The following is a 27,559-nucleotide window of genomic DNA, read 5'->3' on the forward strand; positions in this document are numbered from 1 at the left end:
TTCACGTGCTTTGCATTTTTGATCATCTGGAAATGGCAGATTTAATTAAATTACCTCTGGTATCCCCAGTTTTCTACATGCATCCAGAAAGTTTTCAACATTTCTCCTGCATTTGGCCATGCTAAGTTTAGGCTGTAAAAACAAGAAAAAAATAGATCATAAGCCAATAAATTCATTCAGTCAGTAAGTTAGTTTATTGAGTTATTCTTGTGCTGATTCACCATTTCCATAATTCTCCTGAAAACAAAGCTTAAAATTCTGCCTTTTTTCCCCACCAATCTAATTTGAAGTTTATATAAATATAATCTGAGTATGGAAGCTGTGGATGCCTTGCGCTTTTACTTAGTTATTAAAGCCATCAACACATTTAGATCTCTACTTGTTCATATTCAGCTTGTCAGGTTCTAAAACCTCATGTTCCGTGACACAAGACATTTCTCTGGAGAGCAAGTAAACTGATGATGCATTTCAACCTACAACAAGGGGGACAGATTTAACTGTGATAGAGCTCTTATATTTTTAAATATTTTATGTATAGCTATTTTATATTTGTGAGTACTTAATTTTCCATGTCTGAAGAATAAATTTGTTAGAGTAGAATTTCAAATACTTTAAGAATTCATTTCACTAAGGACTATCCACCCAATACTTATGGAAATATGTTAGTAAAAAGTAATTTGGAAAATCATTATTTTACTTGCTCAATGCAAGATGTGAAAGAAGGGTAATATGGCATTAAACTAGGTGTTTTATTTTGTTTTTTCCTTTTTTAATACCCCCAAGTCCTCATCTATTCTGCTCCCACAAAAACAAACAATGAACACAAGAAGAAACATTCAACTTACTACTGCTGGTGAAGGTACATGAATACTTGCTACCGAACGAGGTCGAACGTGATTTACTAAATGGCAGAGAACTACACCATCCATCAGAGCAGACCCCAAGTCTTCAGGCAAACAAATCTTTAGTCTTGTTTCAATGTTCTGCAAATGAAGAACACATACACGCTTCAACATAGAAACAAAGGAAGGAAAAGAGGCACTTATATCCTCATCTTCTCCTCCCATGGTATTAGATATGTATGCAGTTTCAGTTTACCAAGAAACCTACTTCTCATATAAGTGATTTTTTAAAAACTACAAATCAATCCACCCTCCTCCCATGCTGGTCACAGAATTACATACGCTCCTTTAAAGGTAGGCAACACTTCAAATGCTGCTGTCATAATATGCATTTATTTTTGTACACAAGCACATAAAAACATATGTGCATGTAATCATGTGATTGCACTACATGTGGCTCCTTTCTTTCACTATTCCCCCAAGTTTTCTACTTATCCAAATTTTATCAGCAGTACTTTCAAACAGAATTATATGGTTTCCATCACTGAGAACGAGTAAAAGGCAATCATTCCCTAGGAGTCTAAAAACTACTTATGAAGCACTAGAGTGATTAAAAAAGACAGGCAACAAAGCAAAACATTCAGCTATAACACATACCCAAAAAATCTCTTAAATAAACCAGAAGTCTCATTGAAATGAATTTGATATTACAAAATAAAATACTTTGAAAATATTTAAGAATTTTAAAAACAAAAAACTATAGTAAGATTGTTACATATGATTAATTCCTTAAATTGTGCTTCCATTTTAAAAACACTCCAACAGTGCACTTACAGACAACTCTTAAATTCTAACACTCAGAGATAATCACTTCATCCTTTCTGCTGAAATTACATGAACTATTAATTCCACCAGTGCAGGGCATGCCATTTAACCATATGTCACTCCAGAAACTCTCATTGTTATTTCCCATTCAAAAGATCTTTTCTGAAGTACAAACACCTGACTGGGTTAAGGCACTTCAGGGTAAGTTTCACCAACACAATTCAGAGAAGTAATGCTGTCTCATTTAACATTTTAAAATATCTTATTTCTGCAACTTTCCCAAGGAACACATAAAATATATGTTCTATTAGCAGAATTGTACCAGCGCTCACATACCTCACGCAGCTGTTCCACAAGCTCCCTCTCTTCTCTCATCTGCTCCATTTTCCTTCGAATTGTAAATTGCGGGTCTATTGATTCCAAATTTCTTTGAGGTCTTAAGAACACTGTGATTTTTAAAAAGACAGGTTTTAGTTTTAAAAAATAAACAGCTTGACGTATTCATTTTCAAATTAAGAAAAATCTTGAGGCACCATCTCCAGCAAAAAACATTAGAAAATTTCTCTTTTGTCAGGAGGACAGCTCTGAACAGCACCATGTACCATCAATGGAGTGGATTTTTTTTGTTTGTTTTTTTTGGACTAAATCCATATTGTGACAGGCAACGTCTGTCAGATGATTAAGCACCTGCACCGTGTCTTGGAGATTCTGGTCTATAGAAAACTTCCTAACATGGCAAGGAGCATCTCTTATTCTTTGAAGGAGAACCCTCTCCTACAAGATGCTCTAACACGTGACAAGCATCTTCTTAGGCAGGATAACTGCTTACTAGATAAGGTTACACTAAAAAAAATTAAAACAAACAAAAACAAACAAACAAGAAAACCCTACCAGACAAGCAAAAATATGGGTTTGATTTCTAGAAACTGAACATTACAGCCATTCAGTATGTGTGCATTTTAACGTACAATTCCTTGGAATAATTACATGAGATCTTTGTATATATACACACCCGTACACTTTCTTATTTTGTGATCATTGACTGTTTTGAATGGCTCTAAAGAGCACGATGTATGCTTGGTTGTTATTTCACAAAATGAAACTGTCACCACTCAGACAAATTAAGGGCCAACCTGATTATTATGACCAATGACAGTGCTTAAGAGAGAGGATTTTGTGTTATTATTTTCCTGCACCTCTCCTTCCAAATGCACCAGGACACTCTTAAGTACCAACCAGGGGAACAGGAAGTGCAAAGTGTGGAGAAACCTCTGGTTTTAACCAGCTACTGCTCCATCTCAATTTTATTAATTTAAGGCAGCTAAATATTCGTATTTCTCTCCTGCTCATCCAATATTGGAAAGGAGCAGCCCACTAAATACAGCAGCCTGGTTACAGAAATTTGTCACAGACTATGAAGCAGCCTTGATTTTTTGGGGGGGTTGCCTAAATTTGTTGCAGACAGTAGGTGCCAATCCAGACTCTTATCTCAAATTCAGCAGCTGGCTTCTCTACATCTTTGAGTAGTAGTCACAGCTGGGATGACTGCTTGCTGATATTGCAGAAGAAAAGAGGATAATCTTAGTGTCAATAGTGGAAGAGAACAGCCTTTTATTTCCTAAAGGTCAAATCAAACTTTTACTCCAACTACAGAAGTAAATGATGAATTACTTTTGCTGTAAGGTAGTTGCAGACAGGTGTAATCAGCGTAATTCTGATGTCCCATTAAGAATTGTGGCATCCCAATAACTTTTGATTAGGTCACAGTCTAGCTAATAGGCTGAATTGTCAAAATCAGTCCTTAAAATACGTAGGAAAATACGAAATTGAAGCCTTGGTAGAAGGAAATTTCATCTACGTTCTGACAAACCAAAACATTAATGAAGCTCCCAAATCAGTACAGGGCTAACAGGCAAAACTGCACTCTCTAGCATCCACAACTCAACATAAAGAAAACAAAGCTTCTATAGAAGAAATACTTTGAAATCCCAGACAAGTCTACTCACCAGGTACCTCACCTAGTTGTAGGCTGGTTGGATAGGTAAAGTAATAATAATGGTAATAACCTAAGCTACTTCTCTGGTCAAAGGGAGGAAAAAAGACACTACCTAAGGCAGCTCAGCGAGCAGGAAGCAATTATTGCTTACTTACACAGTAAAGATGGAGCTCAGCTCCTGACATACCTTTAGGTTACTCACCCAAGGCACAATAAACAATACAATGCAATAAATTATGGCCTGGGTTACCAAACTTGATTCCTTTCACTACTTGACTCACACAGACGTAGTTTTAATCCTCAAAGAGTAATACCCTATTCAAATGGTATTTAAATGCCACCGTAGCTTTAGCAGCAACATTTCAAAGATAATTCTCTTTGAAAGCATTATTTCATAATTATGTTCAATTTTGCAAGTATCATGGAATATTATCAGGGCCTTCATTCAGCTTGGCCTTAGCTGTCTTTGTTTAGGCCTTTGCTAAGTCAGTATAAATGTCCCAAATATAGTTCCTTCAGGTTTCAGACTCTATTAATGAAAAGTAAATGGCAACATTAGTTATTCGATCCTATTCCTAAATGAAACAGACATTCGACTAAGCAGCAGCAGGAAGGCTAATCTCAAGGCAGTGGGAAACTGCAATTAAAAGTTGCAAAAATTAAAAAGTTAAACAAAAATAAAGTAAGGTTAACTAATGTATATAAACACACACAAATCTCAGAAGTACTGGTTACTGCAAGTTCCAGCTACATACTGAAGTTTAAAGAAAAGTTTTCTAAACCAGGGTATCTTGGCAGCCTGAAATATTGCTTGCTTCTCTGCATTACACACATTTTCCAGCAAGGGGAGCCCGCATCTCACACACACAGGCCTGAAGGTCTGTTTTTCCCTGTCAGATAGTAGTAGAATTTCTGCTTTCTGAATCCATGGTCAACCAAGGTTATTAAATTAGTGTTGTTCCAATAAATTTATGTATTTTACAAGACTCAATAAGCTCAACGGTTAATTATTAATAAGCACATAGTATGTGTTGGTCACGGCACTGAGCCTGCCGGGGTTCAAGAAGCTTTTGGACAATGCTCTCAGACACATAGATTGATTTTTTGGGTGATCCTTTGGGGACACAGGAGTTGGACTCGATGATCCTTGTGGGTCCCTTCCAACTCAGGACACTGTGATTCTATGTAGTCTACACATTACCATAACAGACAAATTTCCTTGTGAAAATTTTCAGTGAGACAAGATTTCTACTATGAAAACTTATTTAAAAAAATAGCAATGAAATAATAAAAGTCTTTTATAATTGTCTCCTATATACACTGAAAGAACTTGTTTGTTAATGTGGGAATGTTTTAGTTTAACTCCAAGATTTGCACCACTTCAGAAGTGATGCAAGCAGAGGCACAGCGCTAAAGAAACAGGACACATTATATAAAGGGAAAGATAACATTAGCTTCTGGCTATATATCTCAAATCAGGCTCAAATCTGAATGACCACTACTGTACTTTTCAGAAGTCTCAAAGGACTGCAAAGCGGAATCTATTTTGCATTTAAATCAGTGCAAGTTAACTATAGGTAGTATTAATTTTCAAGAAAGTTGGCTGCAACAGTGTTAAACTGCTTAAAAAAATCACTTTACTATCATATACACTTAACTGATAAATTCAAACACATCCAATGTCCATCTGATGGTCATGGTGTACAGCCAGTTGGACTCCTAGGGTTCTACCCAAGGTCACCACAATTTTAGTCACCAAACATTCATGAATTACTCTTTTAGTTACAATCTTTATTGGCATCTGTACTGCACAGAAGTCAAAGAACAAATGCTAAATTCCTGAATATGGTTTCATTATGTACAATGTTGAATAAAATAATGAAAAATATTCTCTTGCAGCAAGTACAGTTTGAAGATGTTGGTGAGAAATCTGAAAGACTATCAGGACACTGTAACCAGCTTCTCAGAAGTGGAAAAAAGAACTTGGATCTTACCACATTCTTGAAATAAGATGCTCTCAATTTTGATATGTTATTACTTGGAACATTCATTATATATATAGGAAGTGCTACACTTCTCTTCCTGTTTAACAGGAAAGGGTCTGCAGAAGCCTTATTTTCCTAATAATTACGTTTTACTGAGCTGCCTTTATAAAATTCTCACTATCAGAAATACACAACATCAAGTCCAATAAAATCAACTATGTGAGTCCCATTTTCCTCAACTGCCAACAGACTACTGCTGTCAGAAAAGATATGCCTTTCCAAAACAAACAAACAAAAAAGAATAAACAATACACTAATTGCTTTTTGTCTGGAATATACCAGTATTGCAGGCAGAGTAACCTACCCAATGATTTATTTATTTTGACCTAAAACACAAACAGACCCTGCATTGTCAGAAGTACTTGTAGCTTGCCTTTAGCTGTTAGAGTTGTCATTGGCGATATGTCAAGATAACTTCATACCATCGTGGCAACAAGATTCATTTTTCCATCCTACTTGTGTTTCATTGCAAATTACTTTAAAGAGCAGGTTCCTTACATATGCTGCTAGGACTTTACAGTCAAGGAAACAGTGGCAATAGCAAGTATTGTCAGGTAGTGAACTGAAATAAGAACATAAGTATTCTAAACTAAACGTTGGCATTTATCATTCAACATTTGTGGGCTTGGCTTCAATCTAATGCTTTTGACAGTTTCCTTGCCTTCCAATAAGCACTCTTCTAATTTAAGGCAGCTGGAAGATCACCCTACTTTTAAATGATACCTCTATTTAACAAAGATTTGTAAATGGTTTTACATTTAGGTTCTGTTTCTTCATTCCGATGCAATCTGATGTTGAAATATTAATGCAGTGTAAGACCTTGTTAGCCCACACAAGATCAACTTTGCATCTGACTCAACGTACAGTAACACTTTGGAGAAAAAACAAACAAAAGAAGCAAAACCAACATCCACGAATGTATGGCCTTCAGTACGAACAGAGAAGTTTGACAGCTTGCTAACAGTTTGAACAGAAAGCACTATTTTTGCTTATCTGATTCTTCCAGCTTTGCTTCATCATGGATTCCTCTTTAAGGAAGTTAGTTACACACCTTCAATAACTGGAGCTGGATATTTTTAAGAGTCACTATCTAAAAAATTTGTGAATAAAAATGCCGAAAAGACAGCAGCAAAATTTTTGTTTATGTCCAACTTTATATAAACCCCTGAAAGTAAAAGAAATAAATAAAGCTATGCTGGAAATAGCTCTGGAAGTGGGTATCATGAGAAAAGGTGTTTTGCCAGACTTGCAAACAGTGGCACTCTACTCATTTGCTTTTGATACTACATATTGTGCAGAAAATTAACATGCATCTTTTGAGGCATTTGGTCTTATAAACATTCCCTTACGAGTACTTTCTTTCATCCTTAGCCACTTGGGACATTTTCCACATATTGCGGTTTTTGAAAACATAAAATCAAGTAAATTATGCATGGAACACCTACCATTGTCACTGTCTCCTTCAGATGGTATACTGTAGCTAAAGTTGTCCCATGTTTGTGCCTGTGTCAGTGTGTTGAAGGAGATAGGAGGAAGACTGAGGGATGGGTCTGCTGGAGGGGAGTGACAGCCAGTCCAACCACAGTGGTGTAAGGACCGGGGTGGGGGAAAAGGGCGGGCAGCAGCATTTCATATATGGCATTAGGGTTTTATGGCAATGATGAAGATGCAATTCAAAGGTGATCAATATAAAATGCATTTTTTTTTTTTTTTGAAGAAAAGAATGAAAGATGGTGCAGAATAAAAAGAGCGAAAAGTTATATGTTAGTACTTGCAAACTATACATTGCATGTGCAGTTAAAGCTGTTAAGCTTAACAGAAGCATTGTAACCATAGCACTTTAAACAAATTGTTTACAACCAAGTTTTAAGAAAAAGTACCCATAGATTTTATGTTAGAGCCTGATGAAAAACTTGACTTTGTGAATCAGAAGGTAAATACATCCATCTGCTGTGAAGTTTCAGCAATTACAGGAAAAAGTTTGGAGAGGAATTGAGTTATTTTTGCAACTGTCATAAGAACACTACACCCCCCAAACATAATGTGTATATCCATATGAAAATATTATTACAATAACTTCCCAGTTAATGTTGCTAGGTCACAAATCTATTATCCCTATAATTCTTATTCTGTTGAAACACGCCCTGTAAGCACATGTACTAGACATGTTTTCCTTTTGGTTTAATCACTTAATAGCTTATGCTGCACTGCTTACATTTCTTGCCAACTCCCACAACAGTAAGTCCAAATCTACAATGGGCCCACCCCCATCCTAGGGAAGTTCTGGTCCTCACCAACCTTGGCAGACTTTCTAAGGACGAGGAACAGAGATGTGACACTGCCAAAAGATGATCTTGAGTCTTTGCCACAAGCCTTGACAAACCTGCTCTGTAGCATTACAACAAGCACAAATTCAGTAATGATCCAGCTGGGCTCCCTAGAGAATAAAATATATCACATGTCCACAGATGCTGTAAATCTGGAGACCCTGTTCACCAGACAACTGTAAAAGCATGCCATGGTCATGGCCACCCTGGTGTGTTTGTTGATAAAATGAGTTGATACTCACTATGGAGCTAACTTGCACAGCAATATAGCCTCTATTTTCCATCCATTCTGCACCCTCTTATTTGTTCCTCAAATCCTTCACTGGACATTTCTATTCCTTCCCCATCACATCTACTCCACACTTGTCTCTCTCCAAATCTCCATTCTTCAGCATCTTTGAAATGGAAACTGACACCTTTAAAATATCTCCTCTGTTTATTTTTAGCACGCCATCCATCCTTTCAAAGCTTTCCACTGGTTTCTTCCTTTTCATCACAGAATTTAAATCCCTCCTTCCCTAGTCTTAACAATAATGTCACTCTTTAACGAGTTTTTCCTGTACCTGATCTCAGTTCTTCACCATTTCTGCCATCAAAATGAGCTCTTCCCTTGCTTCTTGGTTTTCCACGTTTTTATCTACAATCACATACACAATATTATAATCTCCAGTTTAGTTTGAGGAGAATGAACTACTTCTGCTCTGAATACTACCTACTACTTTAAGTAAAGGAAATTCCCATTTTATACCATTCCAAACTAATAAGAAACTTCATTGCATAGACTTTCACATTCCCCCATGACTCTGGAATCTGTACTAAAAAAATATGATAATTCAGACAACATTGTGTAAAACTTCACCTTAAACTTTCTTTCGCATTCAACAGTTCAAGAGCTCTCTCTCCTTAGATATCCCTTTTTTCAAAGCCTGTTTACTGCTTCTCGCTACTGGGACAATGGGTCAGCCAAAACTGAGTCAGCATAACCTAAACTCGCAGAAGAATTCAACATGGGGTAACAGAACACTGATTTATGGAAAATAATAAGCAGTCTTTAATTACACTGGCAATTAGGATCCGCATGATTTTCCAAAGTACACAGATAATCCAGTTGGTCTTCTTGGGGAGAAAACAAGTAGAACAAATAAATATTCGGAGATTAGAGAAGCAGTAACTAACCCTTGAAAAAGGGAAAAATGCTGTCAAGTTCTAATAATCACTGTGTGCTTCAACAACACTGAAGGACAGCGAGGCAAGCATGTTCACATACACCAACGTCGTGCTGTAAATCCTCTACAGATTATGAAGAATTTGGATTCACATGTAAGATTATGCTAAGTAAACAAGGGAACAACTTTTCACGTCCCATTACAAACTGCATTGTCGTTTGAAGTTATGTCAGTGCTTCTTTTATCCTCTAAAGGTACAATTACTATTTTTTGTCTGGGTTGCTGCCACTTTGTTCAGCAGAAACTATAACGCAGTCAAAGCAGCACAGAACAAAAGCATAAAATATTTTTGAATGCTGCAAGATGTATTAGTTGATGTTCTTATCTCATTTTAAGGATTATGGCAAGAACTTTGCAATGCTTTGTTTCTAAAACGTTGAATGATACCAGTTGTAATTACTTCATGAATCAAGCGTAACAGATTTACATATATTATCTGTTTTGAGTGATTCCCTTTCCAAGTGCCAAAGCACATCCCAAGAGCAAAACTGTGGTTCTAAGTAAACTTATAATTCTTGGTTCCTTTCAACAGTAATTTTAAGGTTTTCAAATTGAATATTTATTTGAGAAGCCATACTCTATAAAATATTTTAAAAGAGGAAATAATTGGGAAAAAAATCTCTTTTTACCTTCTGTGTAAACAACTGATCCTTGAAAAGAATTTGTCAAGAAGTCAAACACATTCATTACCTTTCAAAACATTTTCTTTGGATACCCAGACAGCCATCAGATGAGTTTTCCAATGTTTTATCTTCATTTTAAAATGAAAGAATAAAAAGGCCTTCAGTCCTGAACACATACCAGTATATACTGATATAGAAAATACTAACACAGACGTTTAAGCTACTGTGGTTTATCCTTTGAATCACAGAATCACAGAATCACAGAATTTTCTAGGTTGGAAGAGACCTCAAGGTCATCGAGTCCAACCTCCAACCTAACGCTAACAGCCCTCCACTAAACCATATCCCTAAGCTGTACATCTAAGCGTCTTTTGAAGACTTCCAGGGATGGTGACTCCACCACTTCCCTGGGCAGCCTGTTCCAATGCCTCACAACCCTTTCTGTAAAGAAGTTCTTCCTAACATCTAACCTAAAACTCCCCTGGCTCAACTTAAGCCCATTCCCCCTCGTCCTGTCACCAGGCACGTGGGAGAACAGGCCAACCCCCACCTCGCTACAGCCTCCCTTGAGGTACCTAAAAAGAGCAATAAGGTCACCCCTGAGCCTCCTCTTCTCCAGGCTGAACAATCCCAGCTCCCTCAGCCGCTCCTCGTAGGACTTGTTCTCCAGGCCCCTCACCAGCTTCGTCGCCCTTCTCTGCACCCGCTCAAGCACCTCGATGTCCTTCTTGTAGCGAGGGGCCCAAAACTGAACACAGTACTCGAGGTGCGGCCTCACCAGAGCTGAGTACAGGGGGACGATCACCTCCCTAGCCCTGCTGGTCACGCTGTTCCTAATACAAGCCAGGATGCCGTTGGCCTTCTTGGCCACCTGAGCACACTGCTGGCTCATATTCAGCCGACTGTCCACCATCACTCCCAGGTCCTTCTCTGCCTGGCAGCTTTCCAACCATTCCTCTCCCAGCCTGTAGCTCTGCTTGGGGTTATTGCGCCCCAGGTGCAGGACCCGGCACTTGGCCTTGTTAAACTTCATGCAGTTGACCTCAGCCCATCGGTCCAGCCTATCCAGATCCTCCTGCAGAGCTTTCCTACCCTCAAGCAGATCGACACACGCACCTAACTTGGTGTCATCTGCGAACTTACTGAGGGTGCACTCGATGCCCTCGTCCAGATCATCGATGAAGATATTAAAGAGGACCGGCCCCAGCACCGAGCCCTGGGGGACGCCACTAGTGACTGGCCTCCAACTGGACTTGGCTCCATTCACCACGACTCTTTGGGCCCGGCTATCCAGCCAGTTTCTAACCCAACGAAGCGTGCGCCAGTCCAAGCCAAGAGCAGCCAGTTTCTTGAGGAGAATGCTGTGGGAGACGGTGTCAAAAGCCTTGCTGAAGTCAAGGTAGACCACATCCACAGCCTTTCCCTCATCCACCCAGCGCGTCACTCTGTCATAGAAGGAGATCAGGTTCGTCAGGCATGACCTGCCTTTCATAAAGCCATGCTGACTGGGCCTGATCGCCTGCTTCCCCTGCAAGTGCTGCATGATGACTCTAAAGCACTTCTATTTGTGCATGCACTTCAAAAAACTAGACTCGTTAACCAGGAGCCTGGTATGGTTTACTTTCACCTTTCCAAAAGACATGTCATTATGAAACAGTGAGGGTAAAAAAAAATATCAAACAGAAAACAACATCCATTTAAAATAGATGAAAATAAATGTTGTGAAAATAAACTCTCCAATTTCAGAAAGGTATGCTTGCATATATTTTCATTGACCATTTGCCATTTTTCCCCACAGAACATGATGTACACAGAATTTTTTAAAATCTATCTTGCCCTCAGGTTTAAAAGATTTATAGGAGCAAGTAATTCAAGTAAAAGCCTTAATGAAGTAAATAGCTAAAAATCATTTCCAATGAGTTCTAAAATTTTCCCTAAGGCAATGAAGAACTTTAATGAAAAAGCTAGCAAAATAAATTACAGACTGAGCTGAAAAACTTTCCTGGATCACAGAACTGCTGGAGCTCTAGCACAGCTCAGCTTTAGGGCAGTACAGCAGTATATAATTAACGAGCACAAATTCAGACAGTGATAAAGTGGTTGAAACTCTCACAAAACTGAAAGACAGGGAAGGAACAAGAGAATCATGGCAGGCTAGCCAACTTTAAGAGGACAGATGTTCAGGATTCATGAATATGCCAGTATTTTGAGCTATTATCTGTAATTTTTTCCAGAAGTGTTAGCAAAACAAATTTAAATACTACTTTTACAGCAATTCTATAGCAGGAGGGTGGGAGGAAACAACATGAGGTCTCCCTACTCTACAGCAATGCTTTGTCCCATTGTGCTACAGAGCTAACTTACTGCTGCTTTATCTGATGTTGGAAAGTTTTGCTATTGCCAAATTAACCTGTTTTACCACAGTATAAATCTGCGGTAACATGACAGAAACTGCATGCAATGAGGTGAAAAATTGTCCAGTAATGGCTCTAATTTGGTGATTCTGTAGTGCATAATATGGCAAGGAAAATTCAATTTAGATGACCAAGTTTTCTGTAACTCATAGCTGTGACCAAACAGCTTCATAGCATTGGCATACTCAAAGCAATGCAAATATACAAATTTGTATTGGTACGGAGCATAAAACCAACTGGCTTTAGTATTTAATGAAGTTACATATAGCTTCAAAAGACATGGGGGAAGAACTGGAGGAGTTGTGATCATCTGGGTCTTCCATCACTATACTTGTAGGAATGTTGCAAGAGACTGCAACCCTTGTAAGTCCAGTCCTAGAAGTTGTCTAAAAAGATTCACTAGGCTATTTCAGAAAGCATTTTTTCTTCGATTATGTATCACAGTCATCAAGTAGAGGACACCTTTGTACACTGATACACCGAGATTAGGACACATGTGTTAAACTAACACTTGAATCCGAACTCAGTCTTGTACTTTCTTCTACAATGTTGCTTCCATCTCCTGGAAGCAGATTTAACCGAGCAGAACACAGGCTACCTCCTATGAAAGCAGCAACACAGTGTGGGACCATTTGTCTTTGCATGTCTTTCTCCCAGTAGTGTTATCTTAACGTTGTCACTGGACTGAACGATATTACTCTCTTTTTTTCCCCCACGTCCTAGAAGGACACATTTGTTCATCATTTAACCCATTTTTTACATGTTAAGAGAAAACATTCCTAAAGCATCAGGACCATGAAAGAATAAAGGCAGAGTTTAGAAGTCCAACCAACTATGAAATTCAAGGAAACAGATGTCACATTTGTATGTCATGAAACAGGAAATTTAAAATGTCTTCTTCATGGAACAAGGTTGGTGAAATAACACCACTTCTTAATTTTTTTTTCAAAAAATCTATGGGTACAATTTCTTAAAATACATTCAGATATGAAACTGCTGCCATTATTGCCAAGATATTTTGTTATGGAAGCCAGAAGCTTGTTGTGGTTTACCAGCATTTGAATAAAAGCATTTGTGGTGAATGTGAGAAACCAGAATTACAGTTTTCAGATACTAAAGCATATTAAAAAAGGTTATTCTTTAGAGATGATGTGAGATGACTTAACAATATTGAAAATCACTACTGACTACCTCAGCACACAGAAGCTAAAAATAAGTTTACCTGTGGCTTATCCTGCTTTTACAGGAAGTGGTTACCCAAGTCCTCAAATATGTTAACAGTTCAGTTTGTCTCTCCACCTTTTCTTTCTTTTTTTTTTTTTTTTTTTTTTAAAATGAACTGCTGCATATTAAAGGATTGAGGGTTATGGAGATTTAATACATTGCAAATTCATGAAACTCAGCTCCTGACTGAAGTAAGCATCTAATCTTCCAGTAAACCTTAATCTTACACAAGTATAACTACTGAGAAACTCACTGCAGTAAGCAGTTTTCAGAGCAATAACTGTTTTCTGGATAAGAAATACATACATGTTTTCTGAACGTAAAATATATCAAATGTATAGCTGTTATAATGTTAATCTAAAGTCAAACCTATGACCTTAAAATGTTCTACTCCTTAAACTATTGTACAGAATGTTTCATCATTGCCTTCTGAAGGTTAAAAAAAAGTACAAACATCCATAACACAAAAAAAAAAAAACACACAAATTGTATGGCTGATTTTCTTTCCTACATTACCTGATCGTGGCTTCAGGCCAAAAGGGATTGCGTTGTTTGCAGTGGGAGACATTGTTGGACTTTTATCCTTGTTCTGTGTAATTCAAGAACACAAATCCAAATAAGAATAAATCCAGAATATCACAGCACAACTGACTGAATAAAATACAAAAGTTACTAATACAGCACACTACAACTACTTCACCACAATCAGATCCCAAAATAGCATTGAACATGCAACAACCTCCCATATTTATTCAATTTTATTTTTTTTCCTGGAAGAGAAGCTTAAGTTTCTGACCAAAGACAGCAAGATACCGCCCCTAGCTACAAACAAGTATGATTATTTTTGTTTTCTCCCACAAAATTACTTGGTCCCAATCATACTTTTTGTGGCACAGTACATTTATGAGAACAAAATAAAGGCCATTTTTTTCCCTAAGACATTTCTTACATAGAATGGTAATAAATTCAATGAAACTACTTTCCCTTGGACACTGCATTCTGCCTAAAATGCAGAAAGTAGGAAGTTAATCATATACCTCAGAGCAGGATCACCCTTGACACTGAGCTAGGCTAACAGTCGCAGCACGAAGAATAGACTGGAGCATAGAGAGAATGGTGAGGTATAACCATGATACTATCAATAGAAACACAGGAAGAGTCCTATAACCAAACTCCAGAGTGTGAATCCTATTTACAAAATGATTCCTCTGGGAGGAACTATAAGAGTCCCATCACCAAGGCTGGGTACTCATGAGTTTGTGAGCTGCTGATACTTAGTGCAACGTACAGGAAGAAATCCCGTACCTGCACAGAAAATATGAATAAAAATAATCTCCATAAAGAGTTCCCTACAGTCTCCCTTTTGGACCTTCTGCTGAAATTTGCACTGTAATGGCAAAAGGATCAATGAAATTAGCTGCTTCTTGAAAAACTAATCAAGGATATGACACACAACTGTGCAAAAAAAAAAAATCCGTTGTAATCAGTGGAAATCTTTGTGAAGCAAAGACAACTTTAAAAGAAAAGGAGAATTATCCAAGATTAAATGTTTTGTACTAAGCTATGTAACTCAGAAACAAACTTACCAGAAAATGTTATTTATATTCTAGTAAACCCATATAAGGACAAGAATAAATGAAACAGGCTAAATAATTTCCAAAGCAACTACTCATAAGCTCATATTTTCTGTGAAGTTCAATTACATGTTTTATTTAGTCTATGAATCATTCATGCAGAAAGTTTTTTTTAAAAAGAGCTAAATGATCATCTATATACAAGAGACAAACAAATGGCACTAACATCTTACCTCATTGTGAGAGGTTTGGCCACTTGTATTCCAAACAATTAGATCATTCTGCATGTTTGGAAAGAAAGAAAAAGATCATTTCAGAAATTGTATTAGTCACACACCACCACAGGGTACTTTACTTTTGACAGTCAGATACTCATTGATATTAATACTTCCCACCTTTACATTTTTTGGTTTTCAGCACTCTATTGAAAGAATTTTAGTGAATATGAATTTTTACTACTAGAGGAACACTGAAGATACTACTTCAAAATTTTCTTGTGGAAATTATTTGCACAATTTTTTCTTATCTAACTGATTCATAAGCAAATTTATAAGATTTGAATCTTTGTTGGTTCAAAGGTAATAGCTAATTTTGTTTTGCAGATTTTGTAATTAAATCATCACAAAGTTTAATATGTGAATAGATATTTTAAATACAGATTTGAAGAGGGAAGCATTCTTCAAGCGACTCATTTCATAATTGCAATGTAACATACCTTTTGTTACCACTTTTGCTACAGTTAAAACTGGAAACATGGAAATCATGTAAATAACTATGAAATAAAATAATTAAATTAATTCTGTATTAGTCATAACTTAGTCAGCAGAAACAACACTGGCATAGGTAAAAAAGATTTATATCAATTCAAAACCCCTTCATTAAGGCAAACTTTTTTTAATCAAGACAAAAATGGAAACCAAAATAAAAGACAGAATTTGAAACACTTGATCCCAATGCTCAGAATTTTCAAAAAGTTAGCAAGATGGGAAGGAAGATTTCACTCCCATTTTGCCACATGACCTTCCCTGGCCACCTCTTTAACTTGAAAAATAAAATCCCCAGCTACTGACTTTTTTCATAATATTACCTCAGCCACTGCACTAGCTAGAATAAACAGAAATAAATCTTACCAACCTGGTCCCGGCCAGTTTTGCCTTAAATATACTGCTGGGAACAAGAATTCAGCAGTTTATTAAAGTACTACAAGAACTGGGGTATTTGGGGTGAAGGGGAAGAGGAACCAGATGGTTTACTTTACTGAAGATCTAACTTTGATGAGACTTATTTTTGGCAGGGGAAATACAACTACTGTAATATTTACTGGAAGACATCCGTTTCATTATATCAGCCTTTTTCCTGAGACATAGGTCTTACTTAACATCCCATGTACAGTCAAACCTTGAGACTCAATCTAGGGAAAAAAACAAACACAACAACAACAAAAACAAATCCCAAAGGGCCTAAACTAAAGGGTCTGACATTCCATACACCAATGAAATGACCCGTTCCATTCCAAATGTTTCCATATTTGTTGTATCTAGACACCTACATACCTGACTCAATGGCCATTTTTCACCCTGTTCACATGTTCTCACTTCACTCTTGGCTTTCTCCATTATTAATTCCCTCCTCCTCTGAAATTCTAATTCCTCTTCAGCATTTTCTTTCTGCAAGATAAATTACTTTAGACTGTGAATCACTGGGAACAGAATTGTGTATTTTTATTTTTATTTTTTTTTTATGTATAATATTACCTCAGAAGTATTTCTTACAAACACTGATGAAAAGTGAACTATAAAGAGACAATCTACTTGCAGGTCCACTGCTAACAGGTAGATAATTTTGTAAATCTAAAACTAATTCACTTCAAACATAGAAAGAGTACACTTAGCTAAGCTGTGAACAATAGTAATTTATTCTCATGGCCAACAGAATACATGAAAGAAATGGCCCATGAAAGATGACTCATTCTGCACACACAAAAGCTGCACAGAAGGTAAAAAAGGAAAAAATGGTATGCAAAAGCAGATGATGAATACAGAAAAAGAGTGTTTACATATACATAAAATTCCACAAAAATAGCTTAAAAAATTAGTTGCGTCCTCTATCCTAGTACAGTTTTCCTTTACCTATTTGGTAGGTTAATAGTTGACGCTGGCTCATTTCCTGCCTCACCCCCAAGTATTTTGTAATAATATGCTCATTAACGTACCTGACCAAGGGAAGACATCTCCATCTGCATTTGACCGCTATGTATAAAGATAAACAAATGCAAATATGTAATTTATTTTGTAGAAACTTAAATATGATGAATCTAACAAATGCAATATTTTTTCTACAAAAAAAAGGTAGATAAACACACTTTACTGTGGACTCCTGAAATTCTAAAGCTGTTGCTGGTTCCATGGGATACAGATTCACATCACTGCTCTCTGAAATATCCATGCTTAATCTGTAAGGTTTGAAATAAAAACATTGCACTGGGATATAGTTTTGGTAACCACTCTGTTATGTATTTAATTTCAAACAAATTAATATATTAAATATTTTTAGTCATGGTATTAACCCAATCAATTTTCTTTCTTAAAAGAGATCACCACTTTGGTCAAAGCAACATTAACATCTGCAGAATATCCTGAGCAATAGCTTGTATCAAAACAAAAGGACCTGTTTACTACTAACAACCATGCCACTATATGTAATACCGAAGATGTCTACACCCAACCTCTAGCACCCTGTGTCTGAATAGAATCCACAGCCCTATTAAAGAGATTCACATTTAATTTACAGAGCATGAAAACAAAGCAGCAAAACAGTAAACTCCCAATAGCCAACAAATCAGAAGAAAGAAGTGAATACAGAAAAGGGAGCAAAGGAAGCATCTAAAAATATTGAAGACTGAGTCTGAAATGCTTTTCCTTTCCTGAATTACTGCTAATGTACACAGAAGATAGGCAGACATGAAACTCTGCAGACCATTAGCAGCACAATAAATGGACATTTATTTATTTATTGAACAAGTTAAATAGTCATATTTGTTATTGAAAATAGCTCTAGTAGATATGTTCTATATGGTGCTCTAGTCAGTGCATGCTAAGTATGCTTCAGCATCACCTGCTGCTTCAGCCCCTATAGACTCTTCTTTGTAAATCCTAAATGGCTTTCAGTGTCAGACGAGGATAATTCCAGCTAAAGTCACTTATTTAAATTAAATTTATCCTGATTAGATGATTATACTGATGCACGATGGAAACTTCTCTGGGGAAAGTTAAAAATTTTGCCATGCTGTAGGCTTAAGTTAAAAGCATGTGAAAGCTTCTGTGCATCTTAAGTTACAGAGCAATGCAAACATTTATACTCCTTTGTGGATTTGGATGAAGATAACAATACTACTCAGCATGACAAACAAAATTTTCATCACACAGCTTTATATAATGTATTTATTATATAAAACTGCCATATCATCCAGTAATTGTGCAAGCAATGATGAGGAACCTGTGGACCAAAGAATGGAAAGTCAACAGCTTTATTTGGTAAATACTAGGCACCCAGGTGTGTCATGCTGGACAAGTCTGTTTGTTAACACACAACAAACAGACATGTGAGTGGCCTGCTTAGCACCTGGCATAGAAAAATAAATACATACATGACATCTTTAAAAGTCATCTTTAAATGCCACATTTCATATATACTATCGTGCCCCTGAAAGCACATCTGAACAAGCACGGAGAAACTGAGGGATGAATTTTCTGTATTTTATTGCTCTCTGTAATTTGGTAAGAGAAACGAAAGATGTAGGAAATATCACGCAATATTTGATAAACAAAGTGACAAGTTTTACAAGGGTAAGAACTGGAAGTTTTGAATGTCACTTCTTCCATTTTAACAGCAGCTCTTCTCCCACAAAGTAATAAGCCTCAGATGAGGTACAGAAGCAAAGAAATACTTTCTCACTGAAACCACTGGAATTAAAAAAAAAAAAAAAAAGCTTTCCTAATATTTTTTAATTAAGAAGAAAATACTTGTAAATCAAGTATTTAGTATACAATTCAAGAATTCAAGTATTCTCTGCATGATTCAAAATAACGCCAGGTAATTCCTTCTCATGAAATACTAAACAGGAGTGAAATTTTGTCCTAAAAAAGCAGAAACGTTATGCTAAGTGAAAAAAGCAATGTCAAAGTAAGCTTTTAAACTAAAGAACAGAGTAGTTGTAAGAACAAATGGACACAGTAAACTGGCCAAGGGAGGAAGGAAAAACAAGGATATTTTAGACTGGAAAAGATAAGGAGTTGTCTAATTTTCAGAGAAACTAAGCTCTAAAACAGCTACCTCATATAGGTAATGAATAAGAATTAGTTTCTTGGTTTTTAAAATGAGTTCAATCAGGTTTTGGAAGGGATTACACACAGAAAAGCAATAGCAAGCATACGGACAGAGCTATTTACAACCTCAACTGTCCTTTTAAGCTAGACAAGCATTTTTTTTGTTGTTTCTTTTAAATGCTTATTCTTTTTGTTTATTCACAGACCCAGGGTCATTTCACCTGGCTTTAGGCACCTAGAACATGCATAAAGAATTAGAAACAACTTTGCCTTCTACAGTCAAGGGGAATCCTAAATCTTCTCTAGCTGCCTCTTCTTTTTTCTCATTTCAGCTTCAGAAGGAGACTAAAGGAACTCCATCACTAGTTCAGGCACCCTTTTTATATGTCCTACTAATGCAGGGCAAAGCTGGGCCACAAAACCTTCTACAAGCCCTACATAATAAATACATCAAGCAAGAGTAGAGGATAGTTTACAGCCCCGAAAAGAAATTTGACTATCCTACAGGAAATTTCAGAAAAATCACAGTAGTGTACAGAGTGAGATTAATAGCTGTCTCTCCACCTCTAAATTTATTTTATTTTTATACCTGAAATCCTTATTAACATACTAGAAATACTGTACATACACAAGAGAGAATGCAAGTTGCCTTAACTATGTGCCTCCAGAAAATTGTTAGTATGCTAACAAAACAGTTGGTAACTCTGGAGAACTTTAAATTATCAGTTTAAAAAGAACTCCAAAAGTTATTTTAAATACATGACATTAAGACACCAGCTATTTTAAGCATACCTGTTGGGATCTTGTAATAAATCTACTGCTTCTCTTAGTTGTTCTATCATTGCTATATCAATAGTTTGTTCTTCTGATAAATTTATTCTATAATAGAAAACAAAAACATCCAAAAAGAGGTAAAACAGCAGTTATCAAGGATACAGCAAGTACTAAGGGCATGGGGGAACAGCCTCTGTGCACACAAAGTGCTAAATTTATGGAGTGTCTTCAGAAAAAATTCACCAGCACTCTGCCTTTAACAAAACTCCCCAATCCAATACATACATAGGTAAACAAATGTGGTAAACTAAAACTTTTGCATCTCAGGTAAGTAGACTGACTTCTAAAGCTGAAAATTTATTTACTAATATTTGACTCTTAGTAATCGCTTTCATCACATATATTGTTACTAAAAACAGTGATTCTTTTAATGGACAGCATGCTTCCTTTTGCTTTTCAAGATCTGCGATGCTTTCTGGAACTTAGAAACCAATCAATCACCCATTAGTTCTGCCAACAAGGCTATTTTAGAAAGTGCTTATTTTTCCCTCCTTCGAATATTTGTTTTTAATCACACAGGACTCTACTGTTCTGCTTAGTGAGAACTTCGCAGCACACTGTTCTGCTAAATCATCCTTTCTTATGCATTCTTGTCACTGACTGATGTTCACTGCTCTTGAATTAATGCTTATGAATTAATGGTTGCTTCAAGGTTAAAATTATGACAATGCGGAAAGAGACTGATAGATTTTCAAATTTTTTTTTCATTTGCATTAATCTTAGATTTTATAAGTTTTGATAAAATCTTTTTTTTTTTTTTTTTTCCTAAAACAAGAACAAAAGCAATGCCGTAAGCAGACTAAATATCAAAATACTTAATTAAAAAGCTTGGCCTCTACATAGGTTAAAAACACAACACAGCTCTATTAGTGCCTACAGATTAGTTGCAAGATAAGATCCACTTTGTTTATCAATAATGTATAAAACACCAAGCACCTATAGAGAGTGCAAGGCTGTGCTTCTGTCACGCTTCCAACTCCACAAAATTATTAACCGAGAAGGAAAGACCAGTTTTGGTCATCTAATGAAACAATACAATTAATTACTTATAGACACACACAAAAATACTCACATTTCCTCTGTTTGCCATTGTGCATCCTCTTCTATTCTCAATAATTCATCGCACTCCGCTGCTCTGCTCTGTACGCAGACAAAGTGATTAAGAACTGAACTTAGCAATTAAGTAGGCAGATAAATTTTCCTTTCAGACTCAGCACTGACCTATTTTATTTAACAGTTTAGGGTGGCTAGTTGAAGCAATCCAACACTTTTGCTCCACTCCTCACTCTACCCCCTTTTCAGACACTAATTACTTGATCTTCTATTCAACAATCAGATTTTATTGAGGCCAACATCCCTCATCTTCCTTTAACTTTACAAAGAAAGTCAAGTAGCACGAGAATTCTTTATTCTACGTCCCAGATTTCATTTGTGCCTTTCTGGTGTATGCAAACAATGCTTCAGTTAAGCATGACCTTAACTGTGATCTTAACTTGTTCTCCTCAAACAGCCAGATTTGTTTACAGAGCAAGGAAATTCCAAATATGGAAACAGTAACAATTCTGTGTTTCATTCATAACTATTAACAGGATCCCTATTTCACCATTTCTAACAGCTCTGATTTAAAAAAAAAAAAAAAAAAAACAAAACCAGAAAACAAAACAGAAACAAAACTGCATGCAACAATTCATATCAGCTGGCCAGTTATTTTGGGTTCGGTGTAGGTATAAATCAGAGCTCCCACTGTCCTACCTGTAATTATGAACTGCTACTTATTAGAATACTTGAATCCCTCACTTATGCTTCCATTTGGTATTTTGCGAATTTCTTTTCTTCGTTTTGGATGGGCAGAACACTGAAGTAATTTAGCTGCCGCTACAAACAGAAGCTCTCTGAGTGGACGTGCATTTATACTGGTAGCGAATGAACAGCATAAAACAGAAGCCTACCCTCTTCGTGTCACGGGTTTGGCACAGACGCTGCATCACCCTGTACCACCAGTAAGCACTATCCAATTCTGCCAGATGTGCCACTGAGGAGTGTAGCAGCTTCTCTAACATTCCCCAGGGATGGCACATTTCACAATAACAACCCCCAGTAGAATGAAGACATTCTTTTCATCCTTTTTAATTATTACAGAAATGAAGTATTTGATTTTTCCCATAAGGGCATAAATCACGAGGTTAAAAAAAACCAGCACTTGTTCTAGAAGGCAAACCTCAGTTTCTGGGCATAATTATACAGATAAGATAAAGCCATACCAATTAGGATGAATATTTGAAAACCACAAAATCTTCCAAACCTAAGCCCTCTTTTGGCACAGCAAGTGGTACTGAGTCAATGTATGGTTTGGTTAACCAGAATTTCAATTTTAGATGTCCCAAAATACATGTTAGTAGATGACAAAGTATAAACCAGAGAATACAACAGAGTCGGAGATCTGCAGCAGAAGGTAAATACCCCCAGTTCAAAATCCTCAGCACAGAACGGATGAGCTACCTGTCACCAACTGCTGATCTCAACTGCCATAATGTTAAGAAGATAACAAAACACAAATAAATTAAAGTGCTTACTCTAGCAATACTGTCATACCACCTTTCAATATTGTAACCTCTCTTTTACTGAACCACTGTTTTCCTAAAGCCTTAGCCACAAGCTAAAGGACAACTCGCAAAGTAGAAAAGAGTTACGGGTATAATAATTTACTAGATTAATTATCATCATTTTAAATTTATCTACTTACTTTTGCGTTCTGCATCTTTTATGACAATGAATATTGTGGTATATTATTTATTAAGATGTCTACGGTTTGTTATTCCTGCTTGTTCTATAGTTATGAAAGCCATTAAAATACTTCCCCCATTTAAAATTGATCACAAACTTGCCTTAATGTAACTCATAAATTCTGTAGTAAGAGCATCCGATTCATCAAACTGGTTTCCTGTTTCTCTTGACTTATCGTTGACAATCAAGTGAGAAGATCCCTGATGGAATTCCACTAAAAACAACAATAACAGAAGATAGAATGATTTCTGGTTCAGCTGAAATTTGTTACTCATAAGAATACAGATTATAGAGTTCAGAAACAATTAAAGTTTAAATTCAAACCATATTAAAAACCTCAAACTAGTTATGACTTTTGCATTCTAGGGATCGATGCCAATTCATTCCAAAGCTGTAATAAATCAATATCATTGGCTCATACAGTCATAGATCAGCTCACAACAGGCATTGATGGTGTCTAAGTTTTGAGTTACACAAAATGCCTTGCCAGTACAAGAACACAGTGGGAAAGCTACAGATTTTACAATAGTCGCATATCTCAGCCAGTGACAAGCAGGTTTTTTATGCAACTTTGAGTGCTGTAACACAAACTATCAGCAGAACTCAAAAAAAAAAAAAAAATCAGAGCCTTCCAAACAACATGAATGTCTTGCTTATATATACTGTTTCCTGAAGTACGTGGCAATAATAATTTTCTCCTCTGATTGAGGCAGTCTGATCCCATAATTTACCCTCTGATGCACTGATAAACACTGTAGGATATGATACCCTTACTATCTCACTTATTGTTCTACTACATTCTGATGAGAATCTGATCTGAAGTACATTTAATCTAGTACTTAACACTAGTGTGAAAGACTCATCTCCTGCTTACATGGTTTCCATGTACAACTCCTTGACATTACCTTGCAGTTTTTTATTGCTATGTGTGGACCTTAGAGAAACGCTGTTTATTAATGATACCTGTATGCTGATAAAGGTGTAACTAACAATATTTAGATAAAATTACACTGTCAGCACTTGAAGAGATGCTTATTTCTTTCCAGAATGTAATGCCGGCTTTGATGAATAAAGCTTTATATGTACACGCATTAAGTACAGCCATCTGAAATGGACTCTACTTTTACATGTAGCTAATTCAGAATCTGAACTAGCATTTGACAAAAGCTATTTGTTGGTATTACTGATTGAGAACCATGGTTTAAGCTGTCTCTCATTCTTCTTCCCCCACTCAGAACTACAACTTAATAACTCTTGAGAAAGGTGAAACAAGTTCATGGAAACTGCTACAAAACTGCTACTATAAGGATCTTGATTCAGTGTAGTTAAAACTATTAAAGTAGCACTTTCTTCTGTTTTAGATGACTTCATAGGTATGCTTGAAGCCTTCTAGATAGGTAGGCATTTATTCGAAAAAAAATAATAACGAAAATACTTGCTGTTTGATAGCAGTATAAGAAAAACAATTTAAGGCATTTATCCAGTGCAAAATAGAACACTGAACATTCCAAGGAAAAAGAGTAGCTAAGATAAAGTATCTAATTTAAAGGTGACATTTGTAGCCTTCTTGAAGACTGACTGATACTTCTTGGGCCATGTTTTTTTGCAAACTTGATTTACAGCCTTATATGTAAAATTATGAAAAAAATGTATATTTTTAACTTCCACTTTTTTCACATTCCAACCTTTTCTTGAGTTCGCGTGGTGACCCGGATCTTCCTTTATAACCTGATCTTCTTCCACAATGTCAGACATTGGAACATTAAAGCTGATGGTGTCTTCATCAGATGGCTAAGAAGGAATAAAAGAAACATTGGCTTCAGTTCAAATCAAAGACTAGAAAAAAAAGTTAGATATCTAATAATGAACACACTGTAGAGTAAAAAAGCTGGTATTGGAGAGGATACCAGTGCACCTAACATGATCAAGTCCTGATGTAAGAAGCTGCTGTCATGCAGAACACATCCTCACAGTAGGCTTGCCAAGCAGCACAATTCTTCTGTCTCTTTTACTACATTACTAACTTCACCAGCCCTCTCTTAGCAGTGACAATGTTGCTGCCTTTCTGCATTTCTTTCCTGGACAGCTGATAAAGGGGCTCCATGTAGTCACCAAAAAGAAGCTAAGCCTCATATCACAGTTTTTTTTGTCTTTCCATCCAGGCCTCCTTTATCTTAATCTTACTTGACATTTAAGTAGTAAGTTCAGTTATTCTAGATCAAAAGTTCTATGTTTTGTTAATTTCACAACGATTGTTTCAAAAATATTACAGTAGAATATTATTATACATGTATTATTAAAAGTTTTGAATACTAAAAACAGGCAAGTTTTTTTGTTTGTTTGCTTTGGCTAGGCAGAGTAAACAGCAGCAACTTTTAGAAAAAATTTTGGAATGTTGGTGCAAAAATAAATAATTAAATAAAAAGCAGTAAGCCACAGGAAATTCAATTTACAAATAAAAAAATTATCAATCCCGTAACATAATCCCTCGACCTAAACAGGACTTCCAGGGTCCATAGCCTACCGCACTCTGCAATTCATGTTCCAGGTGCTTCCTGTCAGTATGCTACCAAACAGAAACTATCCAAAGCAACATACAAAAGTCCTCATTCCTCCTTCATAGGGAAATACTGTATCTCACTTCCTACATCCAGTTTTACCTTTATTCAGCTAGCAAAAGAAAGAGACAAAGGATATAAAGAATCAAAAGCACAGGCTGAAGAGTCCAACTTTCATTTCAAAAACCTAATATTTTTCCACCACAATTTGGATGATGCATTCTGAAAAGAGTTTTCCTACAGAGTCTTGCTGGTACTACAGCATCTCTCTTATGGGTAATGCAGCAGGGACACCATCTGGATCTTGACCAAGTTCCTGTTCTAATGAATTTTAACTGAGGAAAAAATAAAATCAAAGGAAGGTAGAAAGTGAATCTGCTACTCTCTGTTCCTAAAAGATGAGGTACGTGGGAGTGTGCTCTCTTCAAGCAGAATTTGTCTTCAAGCTGATGTGATCAATTTTACAGCAATATGTCTTTCACTCCAACTGCCCAAGACTACAGCTCTGAAGAATTGACCCTATCAACAAGCCAGACTAATTGACTTAATTTCATCAAGTATTCCCTCTCACGTGTATGTATCCAAACCTAATTAGCGAGCTTCTGAAAAAAAAAAAAAAACAACAGATTGGTTTTCAATCAAACAAGCACTTCATTTAAGTTTCCCTTTTCACATTGCACAAATGCAAAATGACCTCCTGGCAGTATTCTGTAAAAGAGCTGAAACTCAACAGCAATTAGCTTTCAGACTAAAGTGGAGCTTGGTTTGATATATTTGATGCATTTATAGAAAACCTCTAAAAATGTGTTCAACAACTCATAAAAGCGTGATCATTTAATGTTTATCTATTGTTTGGTATGGAGGTTTCTGTCATTACTAATATTTCTTCCACAATTCTCATATGTAGCAGATTTATTAAAGTTTGTCTCAGAAGGAAAAATGAGTAGTGAATTTATTACCAAGCATATTTGGGATTACTGATACTAGCATCAATCTTCTCCTTAACAGCAGAGCAGTTGACAGGCAGAGATGGAATGAGTAAACAGATCCCATATAAAAAGTCTTTGTCCTATAAATATGTACTGGTTTAGTCCAGTTGTCTCTAAAATATTTTTTTTTTCTGCAGCATGCTAATTGCTACATTTTGACTACAAGAAAGACGATCTATTTTGTAAAGGTGTTATTTATAGCTGAAGAGGAAGTTCTGGAACAAGTTTCATTAACAAGCTAACAACTTCAGGAAGCGTAAGAATGGCAAAACAGTTTGCAAGCCTCATTGAATGGGCTGCACACTCTTACAATTAAGCAAAAAGCCTGTCCAAATGATTGGCAACCATTGTGTTTATAAGTGATTCTGTATTCAAAAGACTACAGTTTAAGTGGATTAATTTTCAATTTGCTTTTGTAGTAAATACAAATTCAGCATCTAAGCTCGATTCTTTATACATTAGTTTCAAAAGCAACAGACTCTTTTCCTCAAAGGAAGACAGAAACAAGCAAAGAACCAATGCAAAATTATTTTAAGTAGGAAGTCCATTCTCTTTCTGTTAAAGTTTTAATGTGAATATCTGAGTATTTCCCGTTAGGTCCTTTCATTTGTACATTTCAGAAATATCATCACTGAAGTATATTAAAGTTATTTACTTATTTATCGTTATTTCATAGAATCGTTTAAGTTGGAAAAGACCCTTAAGATCAGCAAGTCCAACCATCCACATAACACCACCGCTAACTCTATCCCTTAGTGCCATATCCACATATCTCTTACGTATGTCCAGGGATGGCAACTCCGCCACTCTCCTGGGGAAAAAAAAGTATTATTAATAAAATTCAACTTTAATTGCTTATTTGAGTACCCAAGAAGGGACCTTTCTATGATTAAGCGCCCTGTTTGACTGAGCGCAGCCTCAAAAAAAGTCTAGGAAATGCAGCTGTAACTGCTTAGTAGCACACTACTCTCAG

At 36.3% G+C, this 27,559-nt stretch overlaps 1 protein-coding gene across 4 annotated transcripts in view; it reads right to left on the reverse strand.

Annotated features, from left to right (window-relative positions):
* Positions 1-27,559, reverse strand: part of LRCH1 (leucine rich repeats and calponin homology domain containing 1) — a 117,685-nt gene that overhangs the window by 19,611 nt on the left and 70,515 nt on the right. For 2 of the 4 annotated variants that reach the window (XR_014695977.1, XM_084529599.1), the window contains exons 8-19: positions 24,725-24,830; positions 23,141-23,253; positions 21,328-21,395; positions 20,214-20,300; positions 17,459-17,548; positions 17,309-17,345; positions 16,650-16,763; positions 15,330-15,377; positions 14,039-14,111; positions 2,004-2,113; positions 846-983; positions 55-132 (exon numbers count right to left, since the gene is read on the reverse strand). Coding sequence is in view for 1 of the 4 variants with exons in the window: in XM_084529599.1 (XP_084385725.1) it covers positions 55-132; positions 846-983; positions 2,004-2,113; positions 14,039-14,111; positions 15,330-15,377; positions 16,650-16,763; positions 17,309-17,345; positions 17,459-17,548; positions 20,214-20,300; positions 21,328-21,395; positions 23,141-23,253; positions 24,725-24,830 (1,062 nt within the window). In the remaining 3 variants the exon portion in view is untranslated. The remainder of the gene's footprint in view (positions 1-54; positions 133-845; positions 984-2,003; positions 2,114-14,038; positions 14,112-15,329; positions 15,378-16,649; positions 16,764-17,308; positions 17,346-17,458; positions 17,549-20,213; positions 20,301-21,327; positions 21,396-23,140; positions 23,254-24,724; positions 24,831-27,559) is intronic. The other 2 variants (XR_014695979.1, XR_014695978.1) reach the window with 2 other exon arrangements.

The sequence above is a fragment of the Aythya ferina genome, assembly GCF_964211825.1.
Source record: "Aythya ferina genome assembly, chromosome: 1".
Taxonomy (NCBI): Eukaryota; Metazoa; Chordata; class Aves; order Anseriformes; family Anatidae; genus Aythya; species Aythya ferina.